General features: G+C 54.1%; 1 protein-coding gene across 2 annotated transcripts; it reads left to right on the top strand.

Moving 5' to 3' along the window:
* The first annotated feature begins 1392 nt into the window (after positions 1-1392).
* LOC103471729 (spectrin beta chain, non-erythrocytic 1-like) lies at positions 1393-25197 on the top strand. Of its 2 annotated transcripts, XM_008420913.3 has the most exons (36): positions 1393-1511; positions 4661-4854; positions 7366-7517; positions 8480-8653; positions 8736-8827; positions 8905-8985; positions 9063-9178; positions 9261-9373; positions 10249-10436; positions 10515-10632; positions 10704-10862; positions 10940-11242; positions 11310-11463; positions 13212-14082; positions 14156-14293; positions 14389-15145; positions 15237-15439; positions 15649-15739; positions 15852-15998; positions 16620-16883; positions 16956-17180; positions 17313-17402; positions 17491-17769; positions 17841-17971; positions 18224-18428; positions 18496-18870; positions 18980-19224; positions 19297-19435; positions 20211-20295; positions 20367-20563; positions 20640-20746; positions 21524-21575; positions 21950-22146; positions 22265-22438; positions 23422-23464; positions 23611-25197. In XM_008420913.3, exons 2-36 carry the CDS (start codon positions 4701-4703, stop codon positions 23797-23799), a joined length of 7008 nt encoding a protein of 2335 aa, XP_008419135.1. In that variant the 5' UTR covers positions 1393-1511; positions 4661-4700; the 3' UTR covers positions 23800-25197. The 2 variants fall into 2 exon arrangements, with proteins under 2 accessions (XP_008419135.1, XP_008419143.1); XM_008420921.3 differs by lacking the exons at positions 1393-1511; positions 4661-4854 and adding an exon at positions 6470-6829.
* The last annotated feature ends 1111 nt before the right edge of the window (positions 25198-26308 follow it).

The following is a 26308-nucleotide window of genomic DNA, read 5'->3' on the forward strand; positions in this document are numbered from 1 at the left end:
TTATGAACAGTTCCTCTCCTCAGTTCTTTATGAACAGTTCCTCTCCTCAGTTCTTTATGAACAGTTCCTCTCCGCAGTTCTTTATGAACAGTTCCTCTCCTCAGTTCTTTATGAACAGTTCCTCTCCTCAGTTCTTTATGAACAGTTCCTCTCCGCAGTTCTTTATGAACAGTTCCTCTCCTCAGTTCTTTATGAACAGTTCCTCTCACCAGAATCACATCGATCTCTTCATGGCAGCTGATTCTGGATTTCTCTCCATCATGCTAAAGGCTAGCTTCCACTAGCGAAGCTCAGACCCTGAAGCTCTGGAGGCCCCCAGGGCCCCGTCCTCGGGGTCCTTCTGTTCTCCATCCTGGTTGGTTGAAACGCTGCTGCTTCCTCCTCCTGCTCTTCCTCCCTGCGGTTGCCATGACAAACATCGATGTCCTCTCCAGCTTCACGTCCTGAAAACTGATTTGAAACTGAATCCATCAGATTAACTGATTATTGTTGTATTGATTTTACTTATTCTCTCCTGAAGGGTCAAAGGCGCCCAAAAATAAAATGTATAATAATCATTCTGACAGAGACGAGCGACACACACACACACACTCACTCACACTCACACACACACTCACATGCACACACACTCACACACACTCACACACACACTCACACACACACACACTCACTCACTCTCACACACACACACTCACACACACTCACTCACACACTCCCCCGGAAGCTAAAGCTCCAGTCAGAACTGGGCCGGGATTCAAACCCACAACCAGCTGCTGGACTCTACTGGGTCGAGAGCAGAGATGATGAAGACCCATCATCATCATCATCACGGAGGTTCTGGAGCTCTCAGCCCGGTTCTGTTGAATCTTCCTGGTTCGGAACTGGTTCCCTCCTGGGTTGGGTTCTGACCCGGTTCTACCAGCTTCAGGTGGAGGAACTATGGCTCAGTCAGCAGCAGGGCGGTCCGACCAGAACCAGAACCATGAGTTCTACTTCCCACAGAGCCGGTTCACTGAGAAGGTGATATGACCTCTGACCTCTCACCGTAACACTGTGACCCCTGGTTCCAGTTTTTAACTGAATTAAAATGTTTCTCTGCGGGAACAAAGCGGCCTGGTTCTGTCTGGTTCAGGCTCGGTTCTGTTTGTAGCTGGATGAAGATGAGGAGGAGGAGGAGGAGGAAGAGAAGGAGGAGGAAGAGGAGGAGGAGGGTGAAGAGGAGGAGGAGGAGGAGGAAGAGGAGGAGAGGAGGAGGAGGAAGAGGAGGAGGAGGAAGATGAGGAGGAAGAGGAGGAGGAAGAGGAGGAGGAGGAAGAGAAGGAGGAGGAAGAGGAGGAGGAGGAAGAGGAGGAGGAGGGTCAGTGCGGATCTTTTCCCGTCATTCCCTGCAGCACCCCCCCCTCCCCCCTCCCCCTCCCCTCCCTCCCGGTGCTCCTCCTCCGGTTCCGTCCGCTCTGCAGACTCTTCCTCCGCAGCTGAAGTTTGGATCCTCGCTGTGGATCTCTTAGCAGGTAAGCGGCGCCCTGCTCCGGCTCGGTTCGGTTCGGTTGGGTTTTAATGGCCGCTGTGATTGGAGCTCCGGTTCGGGGGGCTTCTAGGTTTCTGAGGCTAACTTCGCTTCGTGTCGGGAGTCCGGGCTCAGTCTGGCCGTTCGGACTCCGGATCCAAACCTAACAACCTCGGAATCTCCGAAACAGAACCGCGGTACTTCCGCCGGGCCCGGCCGCGCCGTGTGGCCGGGCCGCGGCGCCTAGCAGCCCGCCTGGCCGCCTCCGGCCCCCCGCCCTCCCGGTTGGAGGATGGAGGATGGAGAATAATAACGGTGCGCCATGCAGGCGTGGCCGCGGGAGGAGGCGGTCTGGCCGGGACAATAACAGCCGCTGCGGTCGCGATTCTGCCCTAATTTCCCGGTCCGTTTCAGCGGCGGCCCGGACCGCCCGTGGCCGGCCTCCAGCCATCTCTTTGCGGCTCCGCTCGGCCCTCAGAAAATGCTGGAAAACAGCGGCCTCCATCCCCGGGTTCTGCTGGAGGAACGTTCCTCTCAGAGAACCGAACCCTGCTGCAGGTGTTCAAACTGCAGAACCAGATTCAACAGGAACTTGACGGGTTCCGAAAGATCCAAAGTGGAATCTTTTTCAAGGAACTTTACCCAACAGAACTCCTCCTACTGGGTCTACGGTTCCGGTTCGGTTCCTTGGAATAAGTTTTGATGTCCTGGCCGAAGCGCTCTTATTCTGACACTTGATTGGATTTTTAGTTTTAAAATAGGTCCTTGGACCAGAACGGTACCGGAGCGTTCCAGGTTCTGATGTTCTGTTGGGTCTTCAGCTTCTCATTCACTTGGTTCTGAAAAGTTGCAGGAAGTTCTGGTTGGATCCAGAACATAGAGCCGGTCCAACTGTAGCTGCTGGTTCTGACCCAGAACGTTCTCCTGCTAGAGGTTCTGAACGGTCTGCCGCTCCAGAAACTTCCTCCATGAACTCTGGGAAAATCTGGACTCAACTGAAGTCCAGATATCAGGTCGGTTCCGATCCGATTCCTGTTTGTCCTCTAAATGTGTCGTTAGGGAGTTGAACTGTGAATGTTTCTGATGTTTGGCGGCCATCTTGGATGGATCTGAGGTCTGGAGGCCGCCGCCATGGCATCAACAATCAATCGATGATCAATCAATCAGCTTCCTGTCTGAAGCCTGGAATCCCAGTCAAGAGCTGGTTCTGGTTCTGAGTGAAGTCGGGCAGGAAGCTGTAGCTGGATCGGGTTCCGGAGACTCAGTGGACCGGTTCTGTCGGCTCAGTTTGGGTTTCTGTTGGGTCAGAACCGGGTCTGGTGGGTGCGTTCCCTCGGTTCAGGAATGTTGGGACAGTTTTCCCTGCAGCTGCTCCGCCGTTCAGCTGTCTGACAGCTGTTCCTCAACCTGAGGGGCGAGGGCCACAGGGGGACGGGTGTTCAGGACCCGACAGCTGCCGGTTCTGTGTGCGCAGCCAGAACCTGGAAATGTTGATGAGATCATCCTTCCAGCCACTTCCTGGCTTGGACTTCATGATGTTATTGCTATTCAATAAAGATGATGATGATGATGATGATGAACACCAATAATTAATGTCTAAATCAGAATAAGGATATTCATATTGACCCGTCAGTTCATTTCTCAAAACATCCAGCTGGTCTGTGGCTCGACTGCTTTGGTCTGAATCCTTTACTCTAGCTTCTCCCTGACCTCTATTTGACCCCTCTCTGACCCCTGACCTGAGACACGTCTGAGAGCAACTTTTGTTGCTAATGCTTGAAATGCGAATGAGACCCTTTCATTCCCCACTGATTGGATGTTAGACTCGTCCATCCAGCCACAACAGGACTGACCTCTTATGGTAAACAAGGCTCACATACTTAGCTGGTTAGCTAACGCGAGCGCCAAGAACGTAACTGAAAGCATTTGGATCATTTGTTCTCAAGAAAAAAATGGTGAAATCAATGCCAAGCTGTTAACATTCAAAACAAGATGGTTCTGTCCAGTAGGAGCTAACAGCTAGCTCACAGCGCTACCTGCAATGTGATGCTAATGCTAGCAAACAGTGGCCAGGATATCAACAATAAATTCATGAAGTTTGTCATTTTAACTTAATTAGCAGCTTAGCATTTTGCTCAGTCAGACCAAGTTAGCTAACCCTTCTGGATGCTAGCGCAGGTCAAAGACGACTTTCCCCTTTGATGTGAAATATTTCCAGGAAAAATAAAGTTTAACCAAACATTTGGAAGATGTTCTGGTGCTGGGGATCGGTTGGGTTAAAACACCAACAGCCCAGCAATTAGACCGATCCACTCGGAGTTTCGCCATCACTAAACCTGGAAGACAAAAATCTCTGCCAGGAGTAAAAATGGCGGATTCATGAATGTGGTTAGCCAGAAGTCCATGGCCTGGCTTTGCAGTTCTGCAGCAAAAACTGATATAGTTCAAAACCCGCAATGCCAAATAAAGAAAGCTGAAAAATACGAGTCAATCAGAAACAAAGGATTTCTAGACAAACTAGATCTGCTGTTCTAGAGTCCAGGATCAAACCCAGAAGGATTCAGTGAAGCTGCTGTTGAAACAGACTGGATCAGATTCTGGTTCCCTGAACACGGACCAGCCAATGAGGCGCTAGCTCCTGCTGCCGTCCAATCAGAGTCAGACTTGGCTGTGCCAGGTTCGGTGTGGGAACTTCCAGCCTCCTGATTCTACCTGAGCAGCATGACCTCAACCTCTGCAATATGAAATATTAATGCTGCAAAGATGTGCATTAAATATTAACTCCCCCTGAAGTGCTGGAGCCTTATGGACTGCAACAAGAGCTCAACGTTTTCAGAAATAAAACTAGTTTCTGTTTCGATATGAATGAGGAAAAGTAATAAAATCAGTAATGAGATTTTTTATGAAACTAAACTGATTTGGATTATAATTAATGTAAAGGTGTCAACATGTCTCCTCCTCTGCTGCCAGTCCGCCCTCCGTCCTGCTGAAATGATGCTGACCCACCGCTCTGCCACATCAGCCAATCAGAGCGCAGCAGTCAGACTCAACATGATCATTGTTTCAGGAAGAAACAATGCCGTGGCCCGGTTCTGTTCTGTGCAACCGGGCCCAGGTTCTGGTTCTGCCTCTGACCCGTGGTTCCGTCCGCAGGTGTGGTGGCCCTGAAGCGGCCCGTGTCAGCCGACCCATCATGATGACGACGGTGGCGGCCGAGTACGACCCGATGGAGCTGCACGGCCAGTACAGCAGCAGCGACACCGTCAACAACCGCTGGGACGACGACTGGGACAACGAGAACAGCTCCGCGCGGCTCTTCGAGCGCTCGCGCATCAAGGCTCTGGCAGGTAGGCGGGCGGCGCCCCCTGTGGGTCGTACTCATTTAGCAGTGAGTGCACGAGGATGACTGACAGCGCTAAGCCCCTCCTCCTGGCTGTGATTGGTTGTTCCTGGTAGGAGCGGCGCGTTTCTGCCGCAGCTCAGACAGGAAGTGGAGACGATATGACCAGAGGAAGCCCCGCCTCTCTGACGCCTCACTGGGAAAGTGGGCGGGGCCAGAACCAGAAACGCACCAATCAGAACCAGAAGCAGTTGAAAAATGAGGTGCTTTAACTGGTTCTGGTTCTGGTCCTGGTCCAGGTTCTGGTCCAGGTCCAGGCTCTGGTTCCGGTCCAGATTCTGATTCTGGTTCCGGTCGAGATTCTGATTCTGGTTCTGGTCCAGGTCCTGGTCCAGGTCCAGGTCCAGGTTCTGGTTCTGGTCCATCAGGCCCGGCAGGATGTTTGTTTCTCACTTCCTGTCTTTGACTCTGGAATGTGAGGAACAATGAAGGGAAGCTGATGACATCATCGCGATGCTGTCGCGTCATTGGCTCACGCTCTCCGCTGTAAAAAGCTGCTTGGGGTAAATACCAGTCTGTTTGTGGAAAACAAACTGGGACCAGCATGGTGCGAGTCGGACCGGTTCTGGACCGGTTCTGACCCCACACACAAGCAGTTTCAGTCCAATGAGAAGTCTAAGGTAGACTTCTCAGTGACCTTTGACCTCATCAGACTCAGGAAGAAATCAGCATCAACAACTTGTTTTTATTTGTAGCTTCAAAGAATCAACAAAACATGGAAACCTGAGCTCAGCCTGATGACGGCGCCCCCCACAGGAACGACCTGCAACTTCTGCACAGCTGGACCCGACCCGGGTCTGGTTCTGGTCTGTTGGACCAGATGGATGCTGAGCTCGCCTCATAATAAACATATGAGCAGATGGTGTGTGTGTGTGTGTGTGTGTGTGTGTGTGTGTGTGTGTGTGTGTGTGTCTGCAGACAACAGGAACAGAACCTGTTGACGGGTCCAACTGTCCCAGCAGCTTTCAGGTAGAACTTACTGGGAATGCTGGAGCCAACCCAGCAGCAGATGATGTTGAAATGTTCCTCCAGAACCTCCTGGTGACCCGCTGACCCCAGCTGACCCCCGCTGACCCCAGCTCTATCTGGACCAGCAGGGGAACCAGAGTTCCCTTGCCTTCTGTTTTCTGTCAGAAACCGGAGAACAGCTTCCTGAACCTCCATGCTGCAAAAAGTAGCATGGAGGTTCTACTGCCGGTACCGGTCCTGGTTCTGTTCCCAGGAAACACTCTTGGTTTCAGTACAGGAGTTCCTCAAGGCCGTGTGCTCGGGTCCCTGATCCCGGCCCGTCTGGAGGTGGATCTTGTCCAGAGAAGAAACGGCTGAAGAGCTGGGATTCCCTCAGAGTTCTGACCCGGTTCTGGTTCCGGTTCTGCATGGATCTCTGCTGGAAGCGGCCTCCTGAAGGAATCTGCTTCACCTTCACTTTTTGCAGCGTGTCCGTCCTGGAGGGGCAGGAGAGGCGAGGGGGGTCCCTGCAGCCAATCAGACGCAGCAGGGCAGGGCAGGGCGTCACGGCGACCTCTGGACTCGTCACGGCGCCGCTGCCGACTCCAGGTCGCCGCTCCGGGTCCGCTGCGCAGGCTCCCGTCCAGAACCAGAACCAGAGTTTCAGACTGCGACTGCTGGGTTAAACTTTAATCTGAGCTTCTTGTTCATGAAGTCCAAAGTTCAGCTCCGTCGCTGCGAAGGAAACTACGGCGGGATTTCCTTTCCTGATTTCATCCCGACCGAATCCTCGGATCGGCTGGGACTCTTCCTGCCGCGTCGGCCGGAATGTCGCTGGACTGAAGTAGAACCGGGCCTGGAGCGGTCCGGGATCCGACCCACAAAGAGCCGCGCATAAGGAACCTCAGGAGGGATGGAGGCGGAGCCGCAGGCCAGCAGCAGCCTGCTGGAGGGGCGCTTCAAGCAGCTGCAAGGTGAGGGGGACGCCCTGCCTCCCGGTTCCCAGGTTCCCTCCCTCTGCTTGTTCTGATGTTTGGGTCGGTCCGGTTCTGGGACGACTCCTCTGGAGCTCCACCGGCTCGGCCTGCAGGTGTTTGCAGATGTTGTCTTCTCTGCAGACCTCCGTCTCCGCGGCGATGACGTCGACCGTCCTCAGATCTCCGTTAAATTGATCCGTTCTTAATTTATCCGAAACTCAAATTGTGTCACTTGATTCTCCACAAACAGCAACGTTGGGAAAATGTTAAACATCTGGATTCTGTTGATCAAATATTTCACGTCTCTGTCGCTATGGCGACAGTTTATTCAAATGAGCACCAGTGAGCAAACAATGGCCGGTTCTAGGGTTGATGGTTCTGTTCCACAAATGTTATATCAGAACCAGCAAACCCGATCCGGTTCCTCTTCCTTCCTGTTGTCCCTTCAGAGTAAAGTTCCAGAATCCAGGCCCGAGCCAGTAGGATCTACTGAATTAGCGGCTCTGACCCAGTTTGTGTCTCTGTCCACCCAGATGAACGTGAAGCGGTCCAGAAGAAGACCTTCACCAAGTGGGTCAACTCCCACCTGTCCAGAGTGTCCTGCAGAATCACCGACCTTTACCTGGACCTGAGGGACGGACGCATGCTCATCAAGCTGCTGGAGGTTCTGTCCGGAGAGAGGCTGGTGAGGGCCGTTGGTTCTGTCCGGAAATAATGGAGGTTCTGTCCGGAGATCCCGGTGGTTCTGTCCGGAGATCCCGGTGGTTCTGTCCGGAGATCCCGGTGGTTCTGTCCGGAGATCCTGGTGGTTCTGTCCGGAGATCCTGGTCAGGGCCGGTGGTTCTGTCCGGAGATCCCGGTGGTTCTGTCCGGAGATCCCGGTGGTTCTGTCCGGAGATCCCGGTCAGGGCCGGTGGTAGAACCCCTCAGGCAGCTCTCCCTCGATACTCTCTTTGATTCAGACGACTGATTTCAACCGTTTGCTGAATCAGTCGTCTGAACTGGGCCCTGAGCCATGAGGCCGCTGCTCTCAGAACCGCTCCAGAACCTGCAGGCCCCTGGGGATGCTGGGTGATGTAGTCTGCATGCAACACAACCTAGACCAGCTGGTTCTGGTTCTTCTCTGGGTCCACACAGTCTGAGGGCCGCCTTCCCTGGAAGCTGCTTTTCCAAGAAGTGGGCGGAGCCTAACATTCCTCTTTGTATTAAACGCCGCTTCGCTTCAGTTCTTCCAGGTGTGTCCACTTCCTGTTTTGCTGCTGCTAGCAGTCGGAGCGGCGGGTTCTGGATCCAGATAAGATGGCTCTGATCCAGTTGCCCCCAACCCGTCCTGAGGTTCTGGGACACTCCACTTCCTGGAGGGCCCTGCTAAACACTTTACTGCCCTCTGATAAGGCAGGGCTGGTGTGTCGCCACCATGGTTACCAAGGAGCCATCTCAGGGTTTATAATGAGCAGCGGCCCCTAGTGGACAGCAGAGGGACTGCAGGGTTTATAATGAGCAGCGGCCCCTAGTGGACAGCAGAGGGACTGCAGGGTTTATAATGAGCAGTGGCCCCTAGTGGACAGCAGAGGGACTGCAGGGTTTATAATGAGCAGCGGCCCCTAGTGGACAGCAGAGGGACTACATTCCCTTGTTTGTCTGCAGCCGAAGCCCACCAAAGGCCGGATGCGCATCCACTGCCTGGAGAACGTGGACAAGGCTCTGCAGTTCCTGAAGGAGCAGCGGGTTCACCTGGAGAACATGGGATCCCACGACATCGTCGACGGAAACCACCGCCTCACGCTGGGCCTCATCTGGACCATCATCCTGCGCTTCCAGGTAACAGAGCCACGCCCCCTCAGGCCGCCAGCAGGCGGAGGTGAGACGGGTGGTCCTGACGCTTCTGCTGTTCCACTTTCAGATCCAGGACATCAGTGTTGAGACTGAAGACAATAAGGAGAAGCGATCGGCCAAGGACGCCCTGCTCCTGTGGTGCCAGATGAAGACGGCCGGGTGAGTCTCCGCCTGCACAGGTAACCAGGTGAGGCTGCTGGACCAGACCGTCTCTGACCTCAGCTGTTCCTCTGCAGTTATTCCAACGTCAACATACACAACTTCACCACCAGCTGGAGAGACGGCATGGCCTTCAACGCCCTCATCCACAAACACAGGTAACCTCCTTCTCCTGGACACCTGGCTGGACAGGTGTGGTACAGGTGTGTTGTGAAAAGCCTGTCTGGTGTTTTAGGCCTGACCTGATCGACTTCGACAAGCTGAAGAAGTCCAACGCTCACTACAACTTGCAGAATGCGTTCAACCTGGCAGAGCAGCACCTGGGCCTCACCAAGCTGCTGGACCCGGAAGGTTCTGACCCGTCTGACCGTCAGGCAACAATCAGTTACCTGGCTGGACCTGTCTCACCCGGGGCTGGTGTGTCTGTCTGCAGATATCAGCGTGGACCATCCTGATGAGAAGTCTGTCATCACCTACGTGGTCACCTACTACCACTACTTCTCCAAGATGAAGGCGCTGAAGGTGGAGGGCAAACGCATCGGGAAGGTAGGAGCCGCTCAGCTGACGTCTTTATACGACCCAAAGCAAACCGGTACTGAGCCGTCACTAACTCACTCAATCTAAACGCTGCTCAGTTTTACATCCCAGTTTTCCAAACACTTGCAGCCAGAACAATGTTATTTTTCCAAGGACCAATGGCCTCAGGGTTTTAACTGCTGCAAGAACTCTGGACTTTATGTCCTGAACTCTTTTCCTAAGAAAATATTTTTGGACATAAAGAACGTTGGACATGAAGTCCAAAGAATGTGGACAAAGTTTTGAACTCTTGATTCAACATGTCCATTTTGATTCCAAGTTTTCCATGATAAATTACAAGCTTGCTTTCCAAAGATAACACCGGACTTTAGACAAACAAACTGACCCAGGATTTAAGGTCCAGACGTGTTCTGGGAACTGACAGGAGTCTGTTATTCAAATCCCAAAGACTCTGAAAGGAAGGTTTGGCCAATTATCCAGTTCTGTAAGTTACGTCCTCCTTCGTCTGAAGGTTCTGGTCCAGATGGGTCACCAGCAGGCAGGTCTGGGTCCAGTCCACTCTCCTGTTTCAGAAGGAAACCTTGGGAACCGTCGTCATGGTGAACATGTTGGTAGTTTTCGGGCCCGTTGTAAGGCTTCAGGGGAAATCTGGTCAGAATATTAACCTCACTGCCCAAACTGACCCGTCACTGTTCATAAACCTGAGGGCTCTTCAACCAGGTGAGCTACACTCGACCAATCAGAGATGAGCAGGTCCACTGATCCCTGACCAAGCCAAAGGACCGGTACCAAGGTCCTGGTTCCTTCTTCACCCTTCAGGTCGGATTTCTTTGAATCCGGTTCCGGTCTGCTGTCAGTTGACCTGAGTCATCTCTGTTGTCCAGGTGTTGGACAACGCCATCGAGACCGAGAAGATGATAGAGAAGTACGAGTCGCTGGCGTCGGACCTGCTGGAGTGGATCGAACAGACCATCATCATCCTCAACAACAGGAAGTTCGCCAACTCGCTGATGGGCGTCCAGCAGCAGCTGCAGGCCTTCAACACGTACCGGACCGTGGAGAAACCGCCCAAGTGAGTGGCAGGTCCTCCCAGTGTCCTCAGCTCCAGGTGACTCCACCTGTTCAGACATTGATTTTGTTGTCCTCTCAGGTTCACAGAGAAGGGGAACCTGGAGGTTCTGCTCTTCACCATCCAGAGCAAGATGAGGGCCAACAACCAGAAGGTCTACATGCCCCGCGAGGGGAAGCTCATCTCGGACATCAACAAGGTGAGCACCGCCCACCGCCGCTCTCTGAAACGTCGTCCAGATTTAGAGTGTTGGTCTGCTCCTCCCATCAGGCCTGGGAGCGCCTGGAGAAGGCGGAGCATGAGCGGGAGCTGGCTCTTCGGACGGAGCTGATCCGCCAGGAGAAGCTGGAGCAGCTGGCCAGACGCTTTGACCGCAAGGCAGCCATGAGGGAGACGTGGCTCAGTGAAAACCAGAGGCTGGTGTCTCAGGTGAGCAGCGCTCTGCAGCAGTTCACCTTTAGCTCACCTGTCCTGCCTTCCTCACTCGCCCTCCCTTCTGACTCCAGGACAACTTTGGCTTCGACCTCCAAGCCGTGGAGGCGGCCACCAAGAAGCACGAGGCCATCGAGACGGACATCGCAGCGTATGAGGAACGTGTTCAGGCTGTGGTCTCCGTGGCGAAGGAGCTGGAGGCGGAGCGTTACCACGACATCAAGCGCATCGCGGCCAGAAAGGATAATGTGATCCGGCTGTGGGAATACCTGCTGGAGCTGCTGAAGGCGCGGCGGCAGCGGCTGGAGATGAACCTGGGCCTGCAAAGGGTCTTCCAGGAGATGCTCTACATCATGGACTGGATGGACGAGATGAAGGCAGGCAGAGGAACCCACCTTCATCCCCGGACGAGGATCCCAGCTCTAACCCCGGTCTGTCTTCCAGATGCTGCTGCTGTCTCAGGACTACGGGAAACACCTGCTGGGCGTGGAAGACCTGCTGCAGAAACACGCGCTGGTGGAGGCCGACATCGCCATCCAGGCCGACCGGGTGAAGGCCGTCGTCAACAACGCCAACAAGTACTCAGTGGCCGACAGCGGTGAGCAGCTCTGGCCACATCCGACACCTTCACCATGAGCGCCACCTGGAGGAGAACAGCTCTCTCTCTCTCCCTCTGTCTCTCTCTCTCTGTCTTTCTGACTAAAGCTGTCCTAGTCCAACCATCTCACCCCTCAGTTCCACACCATGCTGCCCTCCAAATGACGCCCCGGCTGAAACACGGTGCGCTACATTAGTGGTCCCCAACCCCCGGTCCGTGGACCAATTGGTACCGGGCCGCTCAACAAATAGTGAAATATTTCCGTTTTATGTATTATTTGAGTCTGGAGGATCTTTTATTTTGAAAATCCTTTAACTGGATTCTCTCGGTTACACTGAGTCACAAGCAGCAAAATGAGTCAGAAACAGATCAGATGTCTTTGGAAAGTTTCTCTGCAAAGGGGAAACGGCCCAGAGAAGAGACAGGAGGATGGATTTATCCCGGACCGGGAGGTGAGTCCCACATTACAAGCCGCTCTGCGTAACATGTGGCGACCGGCTGCTAATGAGGCAATGAAGCTTCAAGCTGCTTCGCCACGTAGAGACCAAGCAGGCTGTGGACATAAGCAACACTTCAGGTGTTATTGTCTCCCATCTCTCCCTGATGGACCGTCTGGTTGCAGAGAAACAAGCTCAGGGCTCCGTTAGTCATTATCGTGAGTTAAAATATTCACCAAAGTAAAATGTTCGTTTTTGTGGCACATCTGTATCTTATTTTGAAGGGATATGTACACGTTACCATAGCAACCAGAGTCGGAGCGTTTGGGTCTAGAGGAGATGAGTAGAGCTTGTGAGTCTTAAGTCTGGTTTAGACAGAAAGATTTCAGAATGTCGGCCGATTCTCCAAACCTCTGTGACCACAGAGCTGATAAAGTCCAACAGGTTCGATCGGTTCGTGTGTCCAAGGCAGGAGCAACACGAACCGATTCCAGTCAGAACATCCCGATTCCAGAGGATAATCCAGGAAAACCCCAACATGGCGGGAAATTAGAATAACCAAACACGGATGATGATGTAGAAGCAACAGTGATAGTTTGTGGAGTCATTTTAAGAGATAAAAGACGTAACAAAAAGAAAAGGAGGTGGATGAAAGACGACGGAGCAGCCGCTCTATTTGCTGCTCTATGATTTGGAGGTGAAAATGTTTTTTCATAGTTAACATTTTTATCTGAATAAACATAATAATGACCTTTAGATTTAATAATAAACATTTCCACATATCATCTCCGATATGTCAGCTGTTTGGGATTCCCCTCTGCTCTGACGTCACCGCGCTTTCTGATTGGCTGCCGTCACATTCAGCAGGTTTTATTCTCGTTCCCAGTCAGGAAAAACCCCACAGGATGAGATAAAAGGGCCAAGACAACCAAATAGGGCATATTCAGGATTTAGCAGGAACACCAACACCGAATCCCTCCCCACCGGGCCGCAGCAACATTTTCAAAGTCTTGACCGGTCCGCTGTAATAAAAAGGTTGGGGACCACTGAACTACTTCATTTAACGAAGCTTCGAAGCTGATACATTTTCAGATACATTTTCCTCGAGGAATTTTAATAATCAAGGTTCTGAAATTGTTCGAGGAATCGGTTCAGCCAATGAGCCACTGACTGAACTACTGTCCCCTCTGATTCAGAGAAAACGGGTCCATCGGCCGAGAAATGAGCTTTAGATCCTTCTGGCTGATCATTGAGAGTCGTCACACAAGCTGAAACCAGATTCCTGATGAAAACACTTTGTCTGTTCTCCAGGCTACAAGCCCTGTGATCCTCAGATCATCCAGGACCGGGTGGCCCACTTGGAGTTCTGCTACCAGGAGCTGACCCAGCTGGCCGCTGAGCGCCGTGCACGTCTCGAGGAATCTCGCCGACTCTGGAAGTTCTTCTGGGAAATGGCAGAGGAAGAGGGCTGGATCCGGGAGAAGGAGCAGATCCTGTCCTCCATGGAGCACGGCAAGGACCTGACCGGGGCGGTGCGCCTCCTGAGCCAGCAGCGGGCCCTGGAGGACGAGATGAGTGGCCGGGCCGGACACCTGCAGCACACCATCGCTGAGGGCCAGGCCATGGTGGATGCGGGTCACTTTGGTGCTGCCAAGATCCAGGAGCGGATCTCAGACCTGCAGGCTCAGTGGGTGGCGCTGGAGCAGCTTGCAGCAGCTAGAAAGAAGAGACTGGAGGAAGCTCTGGCCATGCACCAGTTCCAGGCCGATGCGGACGATGTGGATGCGTGGACACTGGACGCTCTGCGCATCGTCTCCAGTGGAGAGACGGGCCACGATGAGTTCTCCACCCAGGCTCTGGTCAGGAAGCACAAGGACGCTGCAGCAGAGGTGGCCAGCTACCGTTCGGTCATCGACTCTCTGCATGAGCAGGTGGCCCTGCTGCCCAAAGAGGAGGCGCAGTCAGAGGATGTGCAGGGCCGCCTAGCTGGCATCGAGGAGCGCTACAAGGAAGTGTCCGAGCTCACGAAGCTGAGGAAGCAGGCGCTCCAGGATGCACTGGCTCTCTACAAGATGATGAGTGAGGCTGACGCCTGCGAGGTTTGGATCGACGAGAAGGAGCAGTGGTTGAACAGCATGGAGATTCCTGAGAAACTGGAGGACCTGGAGGTGATACAGCACAGGTAACAGCTGAGGGTCTGCATGCATCCTGGATCTCTGCCAGGCTGTGCAGATCTGATGTGGATCTCTCTGCAGGTTTGAGAATCTGGAGCCAGAGATGAACAACCAGGCGTCTCGCGTTGCTGTGGTGAACCAGATCGCCCGACAGCTGATCCACAGCGGCCATCCGAGCGAGACAAACATCAAGACTCAGCAGGATAAACTGAACAACAGGTACACATGGCCCGCTGGGAAAGAAAGAACCTCAAAGGTATTATGCAGACCTGAATCTGAACACACCTTTAGATTGTCTGACCCTCTGTCTGCAGGTGGAGCCAGTTCCGAGACCTGGTGGACCAGAAGAAGGAGTCCCTGAACTCTGCTCTGGGTGTACAGAACTATCATCTCGACTGCAATGAGACCAAATCCTGGATCAAAGAAAAGACCAAACTAATCGAGTCCACCCAGGAGCTGGGCAATGACCTCACCGGAGTCATGGCTCTGCAGAGGAAGCTGACCGGCATGGAGCGAGACTTGGTGGCCATCGAAGACAAGCTGGGTGACCTGCGGGGTGAAGCCCAGAGGCTGGCTGAGGAGCATCCTGACCAGGCCGGCGCCATCACAGACCGGCTGGCTGAGATCACTGCCGTCTGGGACGAGATGAAGAATACTCTGAAAACACGAGAGGAGTCCCTGGGCGAAGCCAGGAAGCTGCAGCAGTTCCTGCGAGAGCTGGACGACTTTCAGTCGTGGCTGTCCCGCACTCAGACGGCCGTCGCCTCCGAAGACATGCCCAACACGCTGGCCGAGGCCGAGAAGCTGATGGCCCAACACGAAAGCATCAAGAACGAGATCCACAACTACGAGGAGGACTACCAGAAGATGAGGGACATGGGGGAGATGGTGACCCGGGGCCAGGTGGACGCCCAGTACATGTTCCTGAGGCAGCGGCTGCAGGCGCTCGACACCGGCTGGAACGACCTGCTCAAAATGTGGGAGAACCGGCAGAACCTGCTGTCCCAGTCGCACGCCTACCAGCTGTTCCTGAGGGACACCAAGCAGGCCGAGGCCTTCCTCAACAACCAGGTAAGTCCAGAACCAGGACCTGTGAGCGTCTTGGCTGTTCTGGTCCCTGAAACAGAACAGCTTCCAGACTTCCAGCTTATCCTCTCTGCAGGAGTACGTGCTGGCTCACACAGAGATGCCGACCACCCTGGAGGGCGCCGAGGGCGCCATCAAGAAGCAGGAGGACTTCATGACCACAATGGACGCCAACGAGGAGAAGATCAACGGTGTGGTGGAGGCAGGCAGGAGGCTGGCCGGTGATGGGAACATCAACGCTGAGCGGATCCTTGAGAGAGTGGCCTCCATCGACGACAGGTAGCTTCAGAGCTACGTCCAGTTTAACGGAGCCAGCATGGCTTCTGTAGCATCAGCAGCTGGAAGAGTCTGTGTTCAGGAGCTGGATTTTGAGGGTGCTGCCTTCATGCTCTAGACTGCAGAGGTTCTGCTTTATGTGAAGGCGTTTACCTGTTTTGGTTCACATGGAGCCTGTTTGTAGAGCTGCCTGCTGTTTCTTCTTGTTCCAGGCACAAGAAGAACAGGGAGGCAGCAGTGGAGCTGCTGATGAGACTGAAGGACAACCGCGATCTTCAGAAGTTCCTGCAGGACTGCCAGGAGGTCAGCGCTTCAGAAGCACATTTTAACCCAACACTTCCAGAGAACTGGCTCAGAAAGTGTGAGACGGACCAAAAGGTTCCAGAGGATGAGGTTCTGTTGGGTCTCTTTGCAGCTGTCTTTATGGATCAGTGAGAAGATGCTGACGGCTCAGGACATGACGTACGACGAGGCCAGGAACCTGCACAGCAAGTGGCTGAAGCACCAGGCCTTCATGGCCGAGCTGCAGTCCAACAAGGAGTGGCTGGACAAGATCCAGAAGGTACTGAAGGTGTAAAGTTCAGACAACCTGATGCTCAGAGTTACGATGGTTCAGACAGATGAATCGGTCACTCCATGGAGGTTTATGTCATTTCTAGTGATTTTCCATCAACAACTCTCTTGATGTAAACAGAACATCACTGTAGACAGCAAGGTCAGCCTGTCCTTGGACCCGCAGGTGAAATATTACCACCATAACTCAACCAGTAACACCAGGGCCAAGGAGTTTATCCTCCTCCATTAGCTTCTCAATGGAGGAGAAAAGTCAGTGAGTTGAATTCATGAATTCCACTTATTACGACTAAAGTACAGCTGGTCCCTTTGTTCATGCCATCCTTATCCTGACAATGGTCTGTAGTTCTCCTCTGTCTGAGCGACGCCCTGAAGACGGCGCCCCCTAGTGTGTCATTATCTTTAACTGTAGCTTGTGTGCTCTGTTTGTTTGCATGTATGTATATACGAACATGCAAACAGCTTAAACTGAGGAAAACGCAGAAAGATTTATTCTTAACATTCCCCAATTCTCAGAATAACTTGAATATGACAAATAAGGCTAATCCTGTTAGCTAGCCCTGCTATGTAGTGGGACAGATCTCATCTGCTTGGTTCCTCCTGACGTCAGGATGGGGCGCTGCTGGTGTCAGAGAAGCCAGAGACGGAGGCGGTGGTGAAGGAGAAGATGGAGTCTCTCCACACCTTGTGGGAGAAGCTTGAGTCCACCACTCAGACCAAAGCTCAGGGTCTGTTTGACGCCAACAAGGCCGAGCTGCTGACACAGAGCTGTGCCGACTTGGACAAGTGGCTGGGCAGCCTGGAGGGCCAGATCCAGTCCGACGACTACGGCAAAGACCTGACATCTGTCAACATACTTCTGAAGAAGCAGCAGGTAAAGCTGCCTGATGTGAATGTCATCTCCTTCTGAGGGAGGGCAGGGGGTTGATGTCTCCCTCCTGCTCAGATGCTGGAGAACCAGGTGGATGTGCGCCAGAGGGAGGTGGTGGAGTTGCAGAGCCAAGTGAAGGCCCTTGGTCAAGAGGTGAAGGACACAGATGAGGTGGACGGGAGGCGACAGGTGGTGGAGAAGAAGTTCCAGGAGCTGCTGGAGCCGCTGCGGCATCGCAGGGACTTCCTGGTGGCGTCCAGAGAGGTCCATCAGTTCAACCGTGACGTGGAGGATGAGATCGTACGTACACAAACAGACTCCTCCTCCAGAGGTTTACAACTGACCCCGTCCCCTGACAGTACCCCCCACCTGCTCCCTTCATGGCCGTGATCATAGAGGGGGGATTCTCACTGGTGTCCTTCCTTCCTGCAGCTCTGGGCCCAGGAGAGGATGCCAGTGGCCACATCCACTGAGCATGGTCACAACCTGCAGACAGTCCAGCTGCTCATCAAGAAGAACCAGGTGACTTCTTCTTCTTCTTCTTCTTCTTCTCCTGAGCTTCTGGAGTTTCCTAGCTGCTCCCTGACCTCTCCGCCTGATGTGTCCTCAGACGCTGCAGAAGGAGATCCAGGGCCATCAGCCTCGCATCAACGACATCTTGGAGCGCAGCCGCAGCCTCCTGCAGGACAAGTCCTCCAACACCGACCTGATCCGGCAGCGCCTGGCCGACCTGCAGCAGCTGTGGAAGGAGCTGATGGAGGAGGTGGAGCAGCGGCACGGCCGACTGGAGGAGGCCCACAAAGCTCAGCAGTACTACTTTGACGCCGCTGAGGCCGAGGCTTGGATGAGCGAACAGGAGCTCTACATGATGTCAGAGGAGAAAGCCAAGGTGAGTGGGACGAACTGCCCAGCCTGGAGAGCCGCTGGAGTCACTTCTCAACCGTCCCGTGTTCTGGTCAGGACGAGCAGAGCGCCGTCGCCATGCTGAAGAAGCACCAGATCATGGAGCAGGCTGTGGAGGACTACGCAGAGACCGTCCACCAGCTGTCCAAGACCAGCCGGGGACTCGTGGCCGCCGGACACCCTGAGAGGTGGTCACTGCTCCTGTTTTTATTGTTGTGCACCTTCCTGAGGGGAAACCTGAAGAATATGCAGGTTTGGGCTGAAGGTCCGCCCTCATTTATGAGAACAGGTCCAGAAAGCTGTTGTTCAGGCTCTCAGAAAATAGAGGAGTCTCCTGATGTGAATTTTACTAGACAGGAACTGGTTCTCAGCAGGGCTTTTATTGTGAAAAATCTGCATACCAGTTGCCTTCTAATCCAGTTCCTTTGCCCGTCTGTCAGCGAGCGGATCAGCATGCGCCAGTCTCAGGTGGACAAGCTGTACGCCGGCCTGAAGGACCTGTCTGAGGAGAGGCGGGGCAAGCTGGACGAGAGGCTCCGCCTCTTCCAGCTCAACAGGGAGGTGGACGACCTGGAGCAGTGGATCGCCGAACGGGAGGTGGTGGCCGGGTCTCACGAGCTGGGCCAGGACTACGAACACGTCACGGTAAGTCCCTGTCGTACCTGAAGTCTCCTGGACTGGAGCCGAGACGACCAACGCTTGGTGGCTTCAGATGCTGCAGGAACGTTTCCGGGAGTTTGCACGGGACACCGGGAACATCGGGCAGGAGAGAGTGGACGGCGTGAATCGGCTGGCGGACGAGCTAATCAACGCTGGGCACGGCGACGCGGCCACGGTGGCGGAGTGGAAGGACGGGCTGAACGAGGCGTGGGCCGACCTGCTGGAGCTCATCGACACTCGGACGCAGATCCTCGCCGCCTCCTTCGAGCTCCACAAGTTCTACCACGACGCCAAGGAGATCCTGGGACGCATCGCCGACAAGCAGAAGAAGCTGCCGGAGGAGGTCGGCCGGGACCAGAACACCGTGGAGACGCTGCAGAGGATGCACAACACCTTCGAACACGACATCCAGGCGCTGGGAACACAGGTAACACGGCTGACGGCCCTCCAGCCAGGGACCTGGAGGACCAGGCGGTGTCTGCTGATCGCCCTCAGGCTGCTGTCAGGATGTCAGCAGCGTCATGGTCTGGTTGCAGGTGAGGCAGCTGCAGGAGGACGCCGCGCGCCTGCAGTCAGCATACGCCGGAGACAAAGCCGACGACATCCAGCGGCGGGAGGGTGAAGTGCTGGAGGCGTGGAGGAGCCTGCTGGAGGCCTGCGACGGACGCAGGCTCCGCCTCCTCGACACCGGGGACAAGTTCCGGTTCTTCAGCATGGTCCGCGACCTGATGCTCTGGATGGACGACGTGATCCGGCTCATCGAGGCCCAGGAGAAGCCCAGGTAGGCCCGCCTGCTGCCGCCGCCGCTCCGCCGGCGTCAGGAGCCAAACTGACGGGATGTTTGTGGTTCCAGAGACGTTTCCTCCGTGGAGCTGCTGATGAACAACCATCAGGGCATCAAGGCGGAGATCGACGCCCGAAACGACAGCTTCACGGCCTGCATCGAGCTGGGCAAGGCGCTGCTGGCCCGCAAGCACTTCGCCTCAGAGGAGGTGAGCCAAGAGGGAACAGAGGGGAGAACCGAGGAGTAGGGGGAACCTTCTAGACCAGGGGTCCCCAAACTACGGTTAGGGTTACGGTAGTTTCCAAAAGTTTGGAAACTATCGTAACCAGTTCAGTTAAATATAAACTTGGCGACTTTTTCTTTTTCAACGTAATAAATGTGATATTAATCGACCTGTTATGACTCAGATGTTGGTGTCTGCCCCCCTCTGCTGCTGCTGCATGGTGTGGAAAACCTGGAGCGGCAGAGAAATCTGAGGCTTATTTATTACTGGTTTAAAAAAAAGACTAAAAACTTTGGGGTTGCGGCTTATAGTCCGGAAAATACGGTATTTATTTCATAAATAGTGTTATTTTCTGGATTTGTTCTGTGAAGAACCCAGAGGGTTATTTGGTTGTGCTTTCTGGAAAACATGACCTTTTTACATTTAGCCACTCCTGCAGTCGTCTCACCTTTTCTGTTACAAACCGACTCCGGGCCCCAGCAGAGAAGGGAAAGTTATGTGGCCCTCAGGTTTGGGGCCCCTGGTCTGGACGGTTCTGGATTCCTCTCCAGACTGATGGACGTCAGACTCTTTAAGATCGTAAAGTTCGGCTGCTTTGTGCTGTCGGACTGGTTCTATTAAAGCTGTAAAAATGAGGTTTCAGCAGATATATATCTTAACTAGGGGCATGAATACTTTTCTGCCGCTCTGCCTGTGCAGCCGGGGGTTCTGGTTCTGGTGGGTCCGGGCTGAGCTGTGTTCTGTGTTTCCTGTGGTCCAGATCAAGGAGAAGCTGCTGCAGCTCACCGACAAGAGGAAGGAGATGATCGACAAATGGGAGGACCGCTGGGAGTGGCTCCGCCTCAGTAAGACACTTCCTGTTTACCCCGCGGTGCCAGCCAATCAGAGCCACCCTAACCCTCCTGCTCCTCCCCAGTCCTGGAGGTGCACCAGTTCTCGCGGGACGCGGGCGTGGCCGAGGCCTGGCTGCTGGGCCAGGAGCCCTACCTGTCCAGCCGCGAGCTGGGCCGCAGCGTGGACGAGGTGGAGAAGCTCATCAAGCGCCACGAGGCCTTCGAGAAGTCCGCCGCCACCTGGGAGGAGCGCTTCTCCGCCCTGGAGCGGCTGACCACGGTGAGCGGGGCGCCGGGCGGGCGGGGTCCTGCCCGGTCCGGTTCCACTGGCGCTGACGGCCCAGTTCTGCTTCCAGATGGAGCTGCTGGAGGTCAGGAGGCAGCAGGAGGAAGAGGAGAGGATGAGGAAGCCACCGGATCCAGAACCGGATCTGGTCCAGCAAGACGGACCCCAGCAGCAAAGGTGAGCCTCCAGAACCACCTCCAGAACCGCTCGCACCCACAAAGCAGACGGGAAGCACACAAGACCGGGTCAAACCAGAACCTGGACACGGGGGACATCAGAGCTAGTTTCCAACCAATCAGAGAGCAGAGGGACACGCCCACTCTCTCACCTCCAGATGGTTCTGGAGAACCTGGAGCCGCCGTCGGCCGTCGGCTCTCCTCGACTCTCTGACACGTTGCTACGGCTAATGCTAGCACAACACGCAGCGCTAGTGAATGTAGCATGCAGCAGATAGCTGCTGACCTCACTTCCTGAAAGCTCTCTGCCCACCAGCAGCCGTAACAGGAAACGGCAGCAGGTCTCTGTTCGACCCGCCCAGCCTCCGGTCCAAACGGGTCCAAACAGGAGCTTTTAAAAACCCCAGGATTGTTTCAACAAACTAAACAATAGGAATATAAACAGTGACATTTATAAAATGTTGAATAATTAAATCAAATGTTTCCGATCTCTTTAAACGCGAAATGGATCTACTGAAGTAAGAGTAGCAGTAATATCACTCAGATCAAAAGGTTCAGTGCAGTAAAAGGACCCGGACCGGGCCGGACCGGACCGGGCCGGTACTCATGTCCTTCAGCACCAGTTACTGCCATCATTCCAGCACTCGGCTGTCAGGCCTCACTACGGCGCCGCTGGTGATGGATGAAGGGAACCACGACTAGCTGATGCTCCCGGGTCCAGATGGTTCTGACCCGGTTGTGTGTGAGTGTTTAACTGGGGTCTGTGTTGGTCCTGCAGCGCCGTGACCCAGAACGGACTCCCATCGGATCGGGACCAGGACTCTCCTCAGGTCAGTTCCGCTGCTCAGCCTGCAGGTGGGCGCCGCTCCCACTGGCCGGACCGACCCGGTTCCGGTACCAGAACATTCAGAACGCTTCAGGCTAGAGATTTTATTCTGGATTGTTTCAGAGTTTAATGAAACGTTAATAATTAATGAGATTTATTTATGGAGCCACATTACTGAGACCATTTCTGTGAAAGTTCCGGTCCAGAACCGCCTGGATGTAACCAGAATACGCAGGCCCAGTTAGATCCAGCCAGAACCGCAATAAGGGATCAATCAGGTGGTTCTGATCCGGTTCTCAGTTTCCATCCAGCAGTTAAATCAGATGAAAGTCATGTTGTTCAGCTCCTAACCCGGTTCTGTCCGGTCCGGACCGGCAGGACGCCATGGTGAACGGCATGGTGGAGCGCGGCTCCAAGGACCCGAGCCCCGCCCCCTCGCCGACCTCGGCCAGGAAGTCTGGCGGCAGCCAGTCGGCCACGCTGCCGACCCGCAGCCAGGAGGCGCCGGCGCTGCTGGAGGGGCCGCTGCACCGCAAGCACGAGTGGGAGGGGCCTAACAAGAAGGCGTCCAACAGGTGAGGCCTGCCGGCCCCGGCCCCGCCGCCAGGCTCCGCCCCCGGCCCCGCCGCCAGGCTCCGCCCCCGGCCCCGCCGCCAGGCTCCGCCCCCCTGACTCCTGCGCTCTGTTTGGCAGGTCCTGGCACCACGTGTACTGTGTGATTCGCGGCGCGGAGATGAGCTTCTACAAGGACGGCAAGGCGGCGGCCCAGGGCGCCCCGTACCACGGGGAGGCGCCGGTCGGCCTGAAGGACGCCACCTGTGACGTCGCCTCCGACTACAAGAAGAAGAAACACGTCTTCAAGCTCAGGTGAGGACCGGACCAGGACCGGACCAGTCCAGGACCCGGACCAGGACCAGACCAGGACCGGAACAGAACCTGACCAGGACCTGACCAGGACCAGTCCAGAACCGGTTCGGAACCGGACCAGGACCAGTCCTGGACCGGACCAGGACCTGACCAGGACCTGACCAGGACCAGTCCAGAACCGGTTCGGAACCGGACCAGGACCAGTCCTGGACCGGACCAGGACCAGTCCTGGACCGGACCAGGACCGGTCCAGAACCGGACCAGGACCAGTCCAGGACCGGTCCAGAACCGGACCAGGACCAGTCCAGGACCCGGACCAGGACCGGACCAGGACCGGTCCAGAACCGGACCAGGACCTGACCAGGACCTGTCCAGGACCGGACCAGGACCGGTCCAGAACCGGACCAGAACCGGTCCAGGACCAGACCAGGACCGGAACAGAACCTGACCAGGACCTGACCAGGACCAGTCCAGAACCGGTTCGGAACCGGACCAGGACCAGTCCTGGACCGGACCAGGACCGGTCCAGAACCTGACCAGGACCTGACCAGGACCAGTCCTGGACCGGACCAGGACCGGTCCAGAACCGGACCAGGACCAGTCCAGGAGTCCAGGACCGGTCCAGAACCGGACCAGGACCAGTCCAGGACCAGTCCAGAACCGGACCAGGACCTGACCAGGATCGGTCCAGAACCGGTCCAGAACCGGACCAGGACCTGACCAGGATCGGTCCAGAACTGGTCCAGAACCGGATCAGGACCGGACCAGGACCGGACCGTTGTCATAGCACGGCCTGACTGTCCAACGTGTCCATTTGAGAGGTCCAATGGGGTTCTGACGGAACCGACCTTCACCAGACGACCTTTAACTTGTAAAACTGGTTCAAACTGGTAACAGAGCTTAGGCCGGTGTGAACTGGTTCTGAACCGGTTTAAACCAGTATAAACAGATCAGAACTGAATCTAGTGGTTCTTCTCCTGCAGAGTCTCCGATGGGAACGAGTTTCTGTTCCAAGCCAAAGATGAGGTGAGTATCTGCGCTGACACAGGAAGCGGACCGGAACCGGTCCAACCAGCCGGCTTCGGAGGGTTCTAACTGGTTCTGATGAACATCCGGACCCGTCCTCCAGCTGCGGCTCGGTGTGACCCACTGTCCTCTGTCGCCCCCTGCAGGAGGAGATGAGCTCGTGGATCCAGGCCGTGCTGAGCGCCGAGCGCCCCGCCCCGGGCGCCGCCCCGGCCACGCCGCCCTCTGGGCGCGCTCAGACGCTCCCGGCCAGCGTGTCGCTGCCCGCCGAGTCCAGTCCGGGGAAACGGGACAAGGAGAAACGCTTCAGCCTGTTCAGCAAGAAGAAACAGTAGAAGAACCACCACAGGGGGCGCTGGAGGACCCAACCCGGCTCTGCGAAGCAGCAAGCACCGGACCGGGCCTGACCGGATCGGACCGGACCCAACCTGACCGGACCGGACCCAACCTGACCAGACTGGACCCAACCTGACCTGACCTGACCGGATCGGACCAAACCGGACCCAAACTGACCAGATCGGACCCAACCAGACCGGACCGGACCCAAACTGACCGGATCGGACCCAACCTGACCGAACCGGACCCAAACTGACCGGATCGGACCCAACCTGACCGGACCGGACCCAACCTGATCGGACCTGACCCAACCAGACCGGATCGGACCGGACCGGGCCTGACCGAACCGGACCCAAACTGACCGGATCGGACCCAACCAGACCGGAGCGGACCCAACCTGATCGGACCTGACTGGACCCAACCTGACCAGACCGGACCCAACCAGACCGGATCGGACCGGACCGGGCCTGACCGAACCGGACCCAACCTGACCTGACCGGACCCAACCTGACCGGATCGGACCCGACCCGACCAGCTTTGGAGTGTTTCCTCTCAGCTCCTGCTTCACTGAGACCCAAACTGCACATCCAGAACTTCCTGAAACATTCATCAGCTGTTCACCTGTTCTATAGAACCGGTCCAGAACATACCCAAGACCAAAATCCCAAACTGGTTTTCCCAAACCGGACCACAGACCAGGATCTAAATCTGGTTCTGCTCAGCCAATCCCAGACCCATTGCTGGTTCTGTTCCAGAACCAGAGAGGCTGGGATACAAAACTGCTTCAGAACCAGGTCCAAACTCTGGTTCTGGGTCCGTCTCTGATCAGAACAGGTCCGCTGATCGGACAAACCAGAACCACCATTAATAAACTCCAGTGGGCTGATGATGTCATTGATGATGTCACAGTGACCGACCAATGGTAGAGGTGGACAGCTGATGAGCGTGTCGCCAGCGTCGACCCGGTTGTTGGTTCCGAATGGTTCTGATTGCGATGTGTTCGTCTTTCGGACGCAGATGGCCTTTCTGCCCCCTGATTGGTTGATGGTGGGCCTGCGGGCGCTGTGATTGGTCCGTCTGACGTGGGCGGGACCAGCCGCTCCGGTTCTGATTTTCCTGAACTTGTTTTTGTATTTTCGTTGTTCTTCGGTTCTGAAGGAGAAACTGGACCAACTTTTTACGGCTCTGGAGTTAAACGTTCACCTGCATGCTTCACGTAAGCTCACCTGACCGACTGTCGTCTTCTTCTATGGTTCCGCGCATCGTAACGTAGCGAACATGTATGGAAGTTCGTGTTTCTGCACAATCCGAGCTGCATCGTTAGGAATGGCCTATTTAAAGCTTTTCTCATGTATGAAGCTGCACCAACTCATTAAAGCTTTTAAACTATGACCTCACTTCCTGTTCTGTGATGTCATTTCATCACTTTCTGTTAAATTCAGAACCATGTTTTCTTATTTTTCCATCATTTTAATTCCAAATATTCAGATTTTTTTCTAATTTTTCAATTAATTTTCTTAAAATATTTTCCTTCATCATGTTTGAGTTTTTCCATATAAGTTATTATATTGTGACTTTTCTTTCTGATATTAAACATTTTCTCAATAATTCAGCCTTTTTCCTTGATTCCTTCTCAGTTAAACTGAATATTTTCTACAAACAAACTTTATAGTATTTCAGGTTTTTGTCTGACTAAACAAGTGCAAACAAATTAAAAAACATTTTATCATGTTTTTCCCCCTTTATTTGTGAAATTGTATCTTTTCAAGTTTAAGTTCAAGTTTAAATCTTTGGTGATTCAGAAGAAAAAAGATAGAAAATGAATTTAGTTCAGCAGATATTGGGGAACAAAAGCATCAAACAAGGAAACTTTTAAAAAAACACATGAAATATGACATCAGATCCACTGATGAGTTTGTTTATAATAAGAATGAAGCTACAAACCGTTTATTTATTTAATATTGGATGTTAATTCTTTATATTGAGGTTTTATTTTATGTGTTTTACCCAAAATGATTAGCTGTAACCAGGGGCGCCGCCAGGAATCCTGGGCCCCTGACTAAAGACCAGTTTGGCCCCCTGTGCAGCTGCTGTTCCAACGTTTTGAGTCTAATTGACCCATAAAAAGCGTCACAGTTTTAAAGGCTGCATCTGCTTTGCTTTGTTTGGGTCAATACTGATAATTAGCTCAATATTTACTGCTCATGAGTTTAACATCCAACAGTCCACATCCAGGATGCTAGTAGGTTGTTAATGTTTTCTATTAGTTTAGATACTGAAACGTCTCCATGGCAACAGTCTATAGCAACGAGCAAAACACACATGAAGCAATCCAGACTTCTAAACATGCTAGTAGCTGCATTTTATTCAAACTGCAGTTTAACTTTAATAAAATATGTTTCTCCATATTTGTTACAGCTGTCACCATGTAGCAGTTTGTTATGAGGCAGATAATCTGAAAACAATCAATCTCCTCCATCTGCTTCCTGAATTACTGGTTAAAGTGAT

Source organism: Poecilia reticulata, chromosome 1, assembly GCF_904066995.2.
Source record: "Poecilia reticulata chromosome 1, P_reticulata-male-v2, whole genome shotgun sequence".
In the NCBI taxonomy this organism is placed as follows: Eukaryota; Metazoa; Chordata; class Actinopteri; order Cyprinodontiformes; family Poeciliidae; genus Poecilia; species Poecilia reticulata.